Source organism: Saimiri boliviensis, chromosome 14 (genome assembly GCF_048565385.1).
Source record: "Saimiri boliviensis isolate mSaiBol1 chromosome 14, mSaiBol1.pri, whole genome shotgun sequence".
Lineage (NCBI taxonomy): Eukaryota > Metazoa > Chordata > Mammalia > Primates > Cebidae > Saimiri > Saimiri boliviensis.
Genome location: NC_133462.1, coordinates 91,914,814 through 91,927,643, shown reverse-complemented (window position 1 = coordinate 91,927,643; position 12,830 = coordinate 91,914,814). Strand labels below are relative to the sequence as shown.

At 45.5% G+C, this 12,830-nt stretch overlaps 1 protein-coding gene and 1 non-coding gene across 6 annotated transcripts in view; both read right to left on the bottom strand.

Moving 5' to 3' along the window:
- Window positions 1–948: 948 nt before the first annotated feature.
- DRC8 (dynein regulatory complex subunit 8) overlaps window positions 949–12,830 on the bottom strand; it is a 135,918-nt gene continuing 124,036 nt past the window's right edge. For 4 of the 5 annotated variants that reach the window (XM_074385671.1, XM_074385672.1, XM_039464293.2 and 1 more), the window contains 3 exons: window positions 11,679–11,721; window positions 11,466–11,532; window positions 7,322–7,969 (listed from right to left, as the gene is read on the bottom strand). In XM_074385671.1, the coding sequence (XP_074241772.1) occupies window positions 7,854–7,969; window positions 11,466–11,532; window positions 11,679–11,721 (226 nt within the window). In that variant the 3' untranslated portion in view covers window positions 7,322–7,853. Of the gene's footprint in view, window positions 6,898–7,321; window positions 7,970–11,465; window positions 11,533–11,678; window positions 11,722–12,830 lie in introns of those variants that run through there. The other variant, XM_074385673.1, reaches the window with a different exon arrangement.
- LOC120362096 (U2 spliceosomal RNA) lies at window positions 4,074–4,264 on the bottom strand. The gene has a single exon (XR_005578094.2). It is a non-coding gene; the product is annotated as a U2 spliceosomal RNA (small nuclear RNA).

The window sequence follows — 12,830 nt, the reverse complement described above, 5'->3', positions numbered from 1 at the left end:
ACCTCCGCCTCCTGGGTTCAGGCAATTCTCCTGCCTCAGCCTCCTAAGTAGCTGGGATTACAGGCACGTGCCACCATGCCCAGCTAATTTTTTGTATTTTTAGTAGAGACGGGGTTTCACCATGTTGACCGGGATGGTCTCAATCTCTTGACCTCATGATCCACCCGCCTCAGCCTCCCAAAGTGCTGGGATTACAGGCTTGAGCCACTGCGCCCGGCTGGGGTCTGTTGTTTCTGTCTGAAGAAACAAATGCGAGGCTCACATCTGGCACTTCCCGGAGCTCACCCCACTGAATCCTTCAGTATGCTGCCGTGGGCCTTTAGAAAGTTCCAGTTATCAATGGAATGCAAATTTTTAAAAGATCAATGAGATACTATTTTTGCCTATCAAACTGGCAAAATAGAAAGCAAAAATATGCTGAGGAGCGTTTATGCTGGGAACAACCTTTCTGCAGGATAGACTGAAAACGCATTAGCCAAAGACTTAAAAATAGGTCCCCATCGCTTCAGAAGTGACTCAACAGTTCTACTTTTAGAAATGTATTCTAAGCAAACAATTAACTACTAGGATGTTCATCATAATTTATTATAATAGTGGAAACTGAAAAGTATTTAAATTACTGAGAATAAGGACTAATGAAATAGCAAGTGTGACAGCTCTAACCCCAGCACTTCAGGAAGCCCAGGCTGGGGAGGATCTCTTAGAGGCCAGGAGTTCGAGGCTGAAGTGAGCTATGATTGTGCCTCTGCTCTCCAGCCTTGGTGACACAGCAAGAGCTATCTCTAAACTGATTAATTAATTAAGGTGTAGCCAAACAATTAGATACTATCTAGTCACTCAAAGTTATGTTTTGGGCAAGTATACACTGACATGGAAAGATTGTTCATTATGTGTATTAATTTAAAATAGCAGATTATATAATGGCATATATGGTCTGATCTTCTAGTATTTTTCAATTTATGTTTTTTGGATTTTTTTTTTTTTTTTTTTTTTTTTTTTTTTGGTGATGGAGTCTTGCTCTGTTGCCCAGGCTGGAGGGCAACGGCATGATCCTGGCTCATTGCAACCTCTGCCTCCCAGGTTCAAGTGATTCGTCTGCCTCAGCCTCCCAAGTAGCTGGGATTACAGATGGTCTACCGCACCTGGCTAATTTTTGTATTTTTGTAGAAACGGGGTTTCACCATGTTGCCAAGGCTGGTCTCAAACTCCTGATCTTCAGTCAACCGCCTACCCTGGCCGCCCAAAGTGTTGGGATTACAGGCATGAGTCACTGTGCTTGACCTAATTTTTCTTTTTTAAGAAAAATAACAGTTTCTTCAAATGATTATGAGTGTTTTCTCCACTAGACGAGGTAAATAATTCCTGCTGCTCTAAAGGTACTATGACTGATAGCAAATTTTTTAAAAAATAGAACCAAGAAAAAAAGAAACCTCTTAAAGCCTCCTATTTTCACATTCTAGAAATAAACTTAACACCTTAGCATTAACAGCGCCATGACGGCAAACCTCGGGCATCAGCCCACGGCAGGCTGGGCATGCGCACACTCTCCCCAGTTCGTTTTCTGCTATGTACCCATGTCCCCACACTCTGTCCACACCCAGGCAGCAGGTCTTCATCCCTGCCCTACCCTCTCTGGTTTTCTCTCTCCCTCTCTGCCCACCTGGCTTTCTGTAAATAATCATTCTGTCATCGCTTACAGCTTTGTAAACACTTTCGCTTTTATTATTTTATTTAATCTTCACACCAGCCCTGAAGTGTTTTATCCACTTTACAAATATAGATGCAGAAGCTCAACAATTTTCTTTTATTTTTTTGAGCCAAGGTCTCTCTCTGTCACCCCGGCCGAGTGCAGTGGCGCAACCATGGCTCACGGCAGCCTCGACCGCCACGGAAGCTCAGAAATATTAAATGTCTGGACCGATCACGTAATCAGTACGTGGCAAAGACTAACTCCAAATCCCACACTTTCATTCGCTATCAGAGTCCCAGGTAGTGGTTTTCACACACAAGCGTGCATAAGGCTCCCGTGAGAATGTGAAAAATTCAGTGTCCTGGGCCCTACCTCCAGAGATTCTGTTTGAGGAGTTTGGAAGGGGCACTCCCCCCATTCCTAACATCCTCCTTCCAGGGGCTCCTGAAGCAGGTGACTGGCAGCCACACATTCAGAAACACGCCCGGCTTGGCAGGGAGTATATGCGACCTTGAGGCTCTCTGTCTATTTAAGTGGCCCAGGAGCGTAATGTAGTGACACTCATCTTCCAGGAACTGCCGGTATAAGCAGGGAACTTTCTCATATGGAAGGATTTAGAAAAGGGAAAGGAAGACAGGAAGGTAGGAAAGAAAGAGCTAAACACTTTCCATCCCGCAGAAAATCCTCCTTCCCTGAGCTCACAGTCACAAGCCCAGCGCGCCTGCTGTGGTGCACCCTCTTCTTTGTGTCTCTTAGGCATTTGGCACTTAGACACTGGGTGACTGCAAAGGGGACTCTCAGGTGGGAGAAGGACTAGAGCTGGGCTATTTTGCAGACAGAGGTGCACAGGGGGGTGAATGAAGGATCCGGAGTAAGTCACACATAAAGCCGGGATCAGGGCGCAAGACCGCCGGAGTCTCAGGCCTGAAGTCACGCACCTTTCCCAGCAGTGTGAGAGCAGAGGGGGCTTTCCACGGGGCCCGGTGGGGCTGGCGGGCTCGGCAGAAGCCAAGAGGCATGAGGGCAAGCCACCTTTCTGCACAAGAGACCAAGCACTCTCCTAGTCAGGAAATGCCATGGTGATTTAAATCAGATGCTGAGTGCAAGGTCGGTGAGCTGAAGAGTCAAAAAACACATTGCTGTGGTTTGGGTGTAAAGAAAAGTGTGCCCTTTGCAAACAAGGTACATTTATTCTGCAACTCCGGAGATAAAATGAGATTTCTGTGGGACGCCTCTGTTGCGCTTTCTGGTGGCCTTAAAAGAAACAGACACATTTGTGCTAAAGATAAAAGTTAATTGCATTCCGTAAAGCCAACTCTATGATACTACACAGAGAGGATTCCCTTGAGCCACAATGTGAAGTTTAACATCAGTCAGAACGTTTGACAGACTCCTCTAAGGTGGGACCTGGGGAGGCACGCGATCGCGAGGCCCCCTTCCTCTTCCGCCTTCCAGGCACGAGTCTCTTCGGAGAGAGAATATGGTGTCACCCCTGACTGTCAAGAGATTAGGGTTCATTCACCAGGCTGCAGTTCTTCAACGGCTTACAGGATTTAACTCAGAGCTGTCTTGTGTGCTCCAAACAGGTCGGTGCCTGTGTTCACGCACCAGGCGCCAGCTCGCGCTGTACCGCTGCCTGTCCGTGCTGGCCCTGCTGCCGAATGACACGCCCCTGGGTGTGTGTCCACCTCAAAGGTTATTTCCTATCTCGGCCACCCTCCTTCCCAGCTGCAAAGCGTTGCCCATCACAAACAGCCTGTCTGCGGGCGCTCTGAGAGTCACCACACCCCTTTCGTCCTCCGCCTCCGCCCGGTCCTGAGGGCATGCGGCTGGTTCTCATCTCTGGCTGGTGATTCTGACATGCACGGCCAAGCCAGAGACACATCAATTCTCCACTTGGATTTTACCTTATCCTGGGGGAAAAAAATACCTTGGGAAACTAGAGAAGGAAGAAATGCCTCCCACTGTTACTACTGCTAGAATCATCTGTCAGAAAGCCCTCCGTAAGTGACGATTCCTCGCCATCACTTTCACTCACTATTTTTTGAATGGATGACCACACATTAATCATCTAAACTGGAACATTTCTAAAAGTAACAAGGAGACCAATCAATAATTACACTGGAATGGGTGTAGTCTGGGACTACCCCGGGCAAAGCAGCACATATGGTCATCCTACTTCTCCAGGCCATGACTAGAAGAAAGGACACAGAGGGCAGAGTCCCAGATGACCCCAGCTGACGAAAGACGTAAACAGAAATAAGCTTTATTCTTGTCAACCCCTGACATATGGGAGTTTTGATATCAGAACATAACCTAGAAAAAGCTGATACAGCCCCTTACTGTCCTGTCACTTCTTTTTTTTTTTTTTTTTTTTTTTTTTTTTTGGTGCACCGTTCCTGGAAGTACTGCAATAGCAGCTCGATGCGCGGAGTGGACGGAGCAAGCTTCTATTCCATCTCCTATTTCCAAAAATCCATTTAATAGATTGTCCTCGGATAGAGGACGTATCAGATATCAAACTGATAAGAACAGATACTACACTTGATCTTAGCCAAAAGGCCGAGAAGCGATGTTGTGTCACTTCCTGATTGCCACCCCTGTAAAATGAGGGCAACTTACTAGCATCTATACCGATGGGTGGACGTGAGGATTAAATGAGTTCATGTATGTGAAGCACTCAGGACAGTGGCTGCAACACAGAACAGTCAACGAACATGAGCCACTCTTACTACTTATTCATATAGTAAATAGGAGAAAAAGCCGGCGTGGTGGCTCACGCCTGTAATGCCAGCACTTTGGGAGGCTGAGGCCGGTGGATCATGAGGTCAGGAGTTCAAGACCAGCCTGACCAACGTGGAGATACCCTGTTTCTACTAAAAATACAAAATTAGCCAGGCATGGCGGCACATGCCTGTAATCCCAGCTACTCTGGAGGCTGAGGCAGGAGAATGACTTGAACCCAGGAGGTGGAGGTTGCAGTGAGCCGAGATCGCGCCACTGCACTGCAGCCTGGGCGACAGGAGTGAAACTTTGTCTCAAATGAATAAATAAACAGGAGAAGAAAATAAACACCCTAAGAACAGAGTAAAGCGAAATTTCCAGGGAAACATATTATCGCTCAGGAATGGTAGGAAGGACCATCGGTTGCGGCCAACAGCAGCCATCTGCCATTTGAGACCCGGAGCCTCTGACCCCTCCGGTCCCTCAGCCCGCGCCGCCTGCCCGGGGCTTCCCTGACAGCCGGCCCCGCAGACGCCACGCACCTGCTTCCTGGCAGATTCCTCGGCTGCCTCGGCCCGTGGCTCCTTCCGCCTCACCCTGAAGCCCTGCGACAATCTACCTTGTCTCTTCTTTGCTCTCGAGCACAGAATCTTCCGGGTTTCTTGAAAACCCTTCCACGGGCTCTTTCTCAACTTTCTCCATTTCCCACAAGAGATCTTCCAACATTCCGCCCTTCTCTGCAAGCCCTGTCACCTGCCACCTTCCGCCCGGAGGTCAGCAGAGGCCGTGCGCGGGCCACGGGCGCGGGCCCACCGCCCCGGCTCCTCCGTGACCGCGGCCTCCTGGACTGCGAGCGACCGCGCCCACACCCCCAGCGCCCCACGTCGCCCCCGCCGCTGCTGCCTGCTTCCTTCTCTTCCCTGCGGGGTGACTCGTCCTCCGGCCACTCAGCCCTGCACCTCTGCGCGGGGAGACGTCCTCAGCGACGCTTCAGTGCGGACCCCACGGACGCCTCCCCTCTTTAACGGACCTCCCCGCTCCGCTGCAGCTGCCACGGCCACGGCCGCCTCCCTGCCAGTCTCTCCGAGCTTGGCATCCACAAGGCTTCTTTCCAGCTTCCCCTCTGCCCGAGCTTCTCCTTCCGCGTCCCTTTTGCGGGCTCCTCTTCCCCTGCCTTCTGTTAGATGCCGGCATTCCCCATGATCTTGTTCTAGACTCGCTTCTGTTTTGCTCTCAAGGCATTGACTACTACTTACATGCTGAGGGCTCCAAAACCCAGGCCTCCGCCAGATCGCCCTTCTATATCCAGCTGAGTATCGAATGTCACCCTTTGGGCGTCCCAGGATGTCTGCACCCACACTCATCATTTTGCTTACCGACGCCCCACTTGGGTTTCTTATCGGAATGGATGGCACTTGTACCCACCGTCTGTCTGAGCCAGAAACCTGGGATTCATGCTCGACTGTTCCCAGTCTATCCTTCCCACAAACCAAATAGCCTACAAGCTGGTCTCACTTCTAGGTGTGACCCATCAAATATACTTTTAATGCTGCTTACAAATGATCTTTCTCTGTGATCTTCAGAATGCAGTCCAAATTCTAACGCTGAAACTTAACACCTACCCCGATATTCTTAACGATACGGCTCGTTTGTCCTCCAGTTTCACCCTCATCATGACCCCCAAATCTCCTTCATTCCACACTACTGAGCTGCTTTCAATTCCCAGGGGGTTCCATCTTTCATGACACCTCTGGGGTTTCTGTACTTGCTGCTCACCTGCTGGAACGCCCTGTGCCCCGCCACCCACTTATTAAACTACTCATTTGAAAGGCGAGTGTTTCCCGTCCTGGTAAGCCTTCTCTACACACTAGCACCTTTCACCTCCCAGAAGGCTCCCTCCCTGCACGGCTCAGCGGCTGCCTCTCTTCTGCATTTCCACAGTACTCTGAAGGAGCCCCTATCTGAAACTGGCTGCTGACTAACTTGCAGCTTTCCCTCCCTCAACTGTGACCTGGATTAGTTAGGGACTCTGGTTCCGAGCACATTATCTAATGACACTCATTCAGTGTTTCAAGAATGAATGAAGCTGCTGCTTCTAGGGGCAAGACTACACGACTGAGGCAGGCTCACAGCAACTTTAAATGTTTACATATATGTAGATACACACATATAATGAAAAAGCCATCTTTAAATAGAGATGCCTGTGTGTGTGTGTGTGTGTGTGTGTGTGTGTGTGTGTGTGTGTGTGTTGTTATAAAAGAATATAGAAGTTATGGAAAATTGTTCATTTTCCTTTACCTTATCTTCCCTTTGCTTGTAAGAGGCTCTATATTTTACACTTCTCCGTTGTGACTGCTGTACTCAGAGGTGCACAGGTCACTTTCTTCTGTTCTTTCAGGAGCTGCACTTTCCAGACACCGTAACATCACTCAGTATTCAGGACAACATTCCATGGCAGGTACGCTGCACGGGTGAGAACTTTTCTAAAGACAAAGAGAGCATTGCCACCACCTTCCATTCTCATTTCCACTCAGCCTTCTTTCCTCTAGTTTCAATGACCTCAACTCCTTTAGCTACTCCATAAATGATGTCACGCTGGATCAGCAAATTTTAATTTTTACACTAAGTTATTATGATCTCAAATGATATCTGTAATTGGCACTCAGAGAAAATCAATGATTAGTATTTATTTTGATAAATCTCCTTCCACACTCAGACTGATGAAATGTTTCTTGTTGTTTAAAAAAGAAGCCATCATACTGCTACTCATTTTCAATTGGTGGTCATTCTGCCCCCTCTTAGATCTTTATATGCCAAACCTGGGGTCACTACAGTCATTTTCATTTTGTCAGCTTAATTAATTTGAAGGTAACCTGAGTTTTAGTGTAGAAAATAAACAACGATCCATTCTAATGTTAAAATGTTTTAATATTTTTTTTTTTGAGTCTCGCTCTGTTGCCCAGGCTGGAGTGCAGTGGCATGATCTCGGCTCACTGCAACCTCTGCCTCCTGGGTTAGAGTGACTCTTCTGCCTCAGCCTCCTGAGTAGCTGGGACTACAGGCACTTGCCACCACGCCTGGCTAATTTTTGTATTTTTTTAGTAGAGACGGGCTTTACCATGTGGGCCGGGCTAGTCTCGAATTCCTGACCTTGTAATCTGCCCGCCTCAGCCTCCCATAGTGCTGGAATTACAGGTGAAAGCCACGGTGCCTGGACAGAATTGTTTTTAAATAAATAGTAACATATCATTCTGTAAGGCTAGACATACTAAATTTGTTTTAAAGTGTTATGATCATCTTTAAAAACAAAGTATCTTAAAATAGTTATGTCACAAGATATTAAATATCACATATAGGAATCATGAGAGAAGATGTGAAATTAACAAGGACGAGCAAATTCTACAATTGTCCTTTTACTTAGAAATTATCTTTAGAACATTTAGTTTTCATCTATCACCATCATTGATATATAGTCCTTGTAGTTAATTGAATTTGATTCTGGATCAATTGCAGCAGACAACATTTCTTCCATTTCCTCTTGAGAAAAAGGCTCACCTTGGAGAGACAAAAAGGAAAATGTATCATTTACGATCATCTGATTTTTTTTCTTTCTCTTTCCGCTAGCCAGCTTAATAGCCATGGAGCCCCACAAACCCCACAAAGTCACTAGTTCCTCTCCCTGCAGCTGTAGAGCCGGCAAATCCACAACAGTCAGGAGGTTCACAGTGAAGGCTAGTGTATACCCTGGTAGATTTTGGACTCCTCGCCTGCAGATGTTGTAGACCAAGCAACCTGAGAACACGTCATTTCAGGCAAAGCAATAGGAAGACATAAAGACACCATGAACAAGGTTATTTATTTAGATTAAAACTTTTGAAATTACCAAAGGATCAACTTGGAGCCCCAGTATTTGATTGAAGATGGAAGGAAAATAATATAACGGTTAAAAGCACAAGTTTGGATTCAAATGCTGGCTGCCTCTCACTAGCTCTAAGCCCTTGAGCAAGTCAGTTAACTGCGCCATACCTTAGTTTACCTGTCTCTAAAATGAAGATGATAGTAATACTACCCACCACACATGGTTGTCTAGAGAATTCAACGTGTTATTATTTGAATGGTAATTACAACAGTACCTGACACAGAAGCCGCAACAGGTAAGTGTTTGTTTAAAAAATTGTTCTGAGATCTTCCCTGCTGCTAAACACCATCTGATGCAATACACATTGCTGGACACTTACGGACTTCTATCTTGTAGGAACTTGATTCAATGGGATTTATTTTGTTTATCATATGACATCCTGGGCAGTAAGAATGTATATTCTCAAACTAGCATTTGATGCTTTGTGGATATTATGAAGACTGTGTAAGTAACTTTAATCCATATTATTATATAGCATAAATGTACTTAAAAACAATTTGTAGAATTCTGAGAATCTCAAAGCAACAATTCTTAAGCTACTAGTTTACCAAACTAGTCAACTGCTATTACACTTAGCTGATGGGTCTGTTATATTAAATCATAACTTAGATTTGTATAGTATTTACATCTTATATATTACTTCCAAACATACTGGCTCATATATGTGGAAGGTTTGTAACAATACTTGTTGATTGAATCATTGAAATCATACATATTCTTATTTGAAAATACCTGTCCTATGCTTAGTCCACTGAGAGACTCAATAGTTGATCTTTAAGTACCATGAACTCCCTGTAAACATACCATCTTGGCAATTATCACACAGCTCCTCCGGGTAAACCACACGAGCACACCGTCTCTGTATACACTGCAGTCTGTTCTGACTTTGCTGTTGCAGTCAGTAGCATTACCATAACACTTGTGCTCAAGGGCAAAGCCTTGGTGTTACTTTTGATTCAGCTCTCATCTTTGTCCCCTGCGCTCTGTCATCATGACCCACGGATTCTGCCGCAGACAGTCCTGTATATTCCCATTGCCATTGCCAGGTTAGGCCCTTATTTGGGTGCCTTCAGAATGCTGAAATAACCTTCTAACTGGTCTCCCTGGTCCAACCTCTTTCTCATGCATCTAACAAACCGACCAGCACCAGAAAAACCTTCTCCTGATCACTCACACACCATGTGACTCGTCTGCTCAAAAGCCTATAATACTTCTCCATTGCCCACAGGATGAATTCCAAACTCCTGATCCTGGGACTCTACAATTTAGTCCCAGTCAATCTACTGAAGTTCATTTCCTGCTGTTTGCCAGCATCACCCGCGGGGCCAGCTAGGCTTATTTTCTCTCTGAAATAGCATGTTCATTCCTACCTCTCAATTTTTGTTCAGACTGTTTTACACACCTACGTCTCCCTCCCATGAGGCCTTCACCTAGTCTTCACTATCTACTCATTCACTCGTTAATTCAACAAACATCTGTTGAGATTTACTGTACGGGAGAGAATTACAATGCACAAGAGTTGACCTCTGCCCTCAACAACCTAACCATATACATTCTACCATCTCAGAAAACCGACTTCTCTTTAAGTCTTCCAGACCAAGCTTTCCAGGCTGGCCCGGCGCTGGTTGATCTTCAGATATTTCTTTTTCTATCGTCTTCTATTGTCTCTATTTTATGTTACTTTTATTTCCCCAATAAGACTGTAATATCCTGGCAAGAGGGAGTAGATTTCAGTGTCATTATACCTTCCTACAGTTACTGAATACGAAACACAGAGTAGGCACACAACAGTAGGAACATCAAACTGTTTTGGCGATTTTGACTAAATTCATGTTGCCTAATACATAACCCAGGATTTACTTTCTTTAAACTAATCCTTAGGATTAAGAAGCTGATGCTTTGAAAGTCGTAACATCCCCATCAGAATTAATCCCTAAGATCATTCTGACAATGGCCTAAGAGTTCTTGGGTGGCAGCTATGATGTGGTGTCATTCTTACTCCCACTCCCTGTGTTCCCCCTAATGGTCGATCAAGCAGGAATGGTCAGACCAGCTGTGCGCGCAGATGCAGACTTAGCTTTCCCTGCTCCAATTACTTGCACTTCTGATTCTGTCTCAAGTGATTTGCAACTCTGAGTCACTCAGGACTCAATCTGTGAACCAGAGGGCTCTCGCTCCTCCCGGAGGAAGGCAAGGTGACCAGTATGAGGACGGTTTCAGGAGACGCCCTTCAGGGAAAACAAACACATCAGTCTAGCAGAGAGAATTGCCAAGGAAACATGTTGGCATATACAAGTGTGCAGGTATTATGTGTGTGTATATGCATATGTATGAAGGGCCCTTAAAATGTGCAGATATTATGTGGGCATATGCCTATGTATGAAGGGCCATGTTCAAAGCAAATATATGCGGTTCCATTAACATTAAAAGAGGAAATGTTTAGTGTGAAAAACGACCTCATATTAAATTAAGGCTGTATTATCTATAACTTCACCAACAGAAAAGCTTTTTAAAAGGGAATTTTTTAATTCCTTCAGCACTGTGGGAGGCCAAGATGGTTGGATCACCTGAGGTCAGGAGTTTGAGACCAGCCTAGCCATCTCTACTAAAAATACAAAAATCAGCTGGGCATGGTGGCCCACACCTGTAATTCCAGCTACTCGAGAGGCTGAGGGAGGAGAATCACTTGAACCCAGGAAGCAGAGGTTGCAGTGAGCTGAGACTGCACTCCAGCCTGGGTGACAGAGCGAGACTCTGTCTCCAAAAAAACAGAAAAGAAAGAAATTTGTATAGACTCCTATTCAGATCTTCAATCTAGGAAGAGGCCTTCATTACAGTGATTGATAGTTCATGTCTTCCAGATGGCGTATCTTTTATTCTGAAAATTCCATTCAGAATGACTGCAATTACAGAAGTAATCACTGTACTTTACAAAATCCTATGAGACAACACCCCAGCTCCCTCTCACCCCCACAGAACAGAAACCACCCCCAAACCAAAACAGTAGGCACAGTAAGTAACTGTGCACCAGAATGACTGATTCTAAAGTCTCCCCCAGAACTTTCACATGACTGTTAACAAATTACTAATTCCTCAGGTAGGTCACTGTTGTAAGCACTGAATCACGCTTACCTTCTTCAGTCATATACTTGATCAGTTCGTCCTTAGTAAGAAACCCATGTTTAGCTGTATCTAAAACCTAGGGGAAAAGAAAAGATAGATATTATATTTTTTCAGTTGGTAAGTTCTACATGATGAATTTTTCACATAAATAAGCATAAACGTGTGTATATAAATATCTGTATTTATATGCATCTATATGTATATAAGCTGGAGTTTCCATACCTCAAAAGCTCGAAGGAGGACATCTTCTGGAATTGGTCTGTATCTATAATGATGCAATAAGTTGAGTCAGTGCCATAGTATTTACCATAGTCTCTGCATAATAAATCAGCTGTCTCCAACCTTTTTGGCAGTGGTGACTGGTTTCATGGAAGGCCATTTTTCCACAGACCGGGGTGGGGGGGATGGTTTGGGGATGAAACGGTTCTGCCTCCGATCATCAGGCATTACATTCTCACAAGGAGCACAACCTAGATACCTCCCACACGCAGTTCACAATAGGGTTCATGCTCTGATGAGACTCTGACGCCAACGCTGCTCTGACAGGAGGCGGAGCTCAGGTGGCAATGCTCACTTTCTTGCTGGTCACCTCCTGCTGTGAGGCCCAGGAGTCCCAACAGGCCAGGGACTGGTACCAGTCCGTGGCCTGGTAGTTGGGGACCACTGGAATGAATAAATGACCACATAAAACAAACTAGGGCCAGGCGTGGTGGCTCACGTCTGTAATCCCAGCACTTTGGGAGGCTGAGGCAGGTGGATCACCTGAGCTCAGCAGTTCAAGACCAGCCTGGCCAACACAGTGAAACCCCGTCCCTACTAAAAATACAAAGATTAGCTGGGCGTGGTGGTGGGCCCCTGTAATCCCAGCTACTCGGGAGGCTGAGGTGGGAGAATGGCTTGAACCCGGGGGCAGAGGTCGCAGTGAGCTGAGATGCGGCACTCCAGCCTTGATGACAAGAGTGAAACTCCATCTCAAAAAATAAAAATAAAAAAGTAAAAGCTGCTAACATACTGGGATGGTCATACTTGCCTCACTGAAATCTTGTTGGATTTCTGGATGTGAAAGTGGAAAACACCTAGCGCCACAGGAAATACTTAGTGTGAAATCACTGACATGTTTACGGTTATCTGTCAGCTTTTCGGAAATCAATTTACGTGGGCACGAGACTTCTATGATGAACCAACTCTGGAAGCTAATGCTATATTTGTGCTAGAAAAATATTAGGATTCTTATTTATCACTGATAATTCAAAACAGAAGTTAAGAATGTTGACTTATGATCTTTGTGGCTTATTTGCCCCCTAATTATGCTTTGCTAAGGTTAACACGAATGTGGTTGATATTTCTAAGCATGTGCCAACTGGCAGTTCAGAA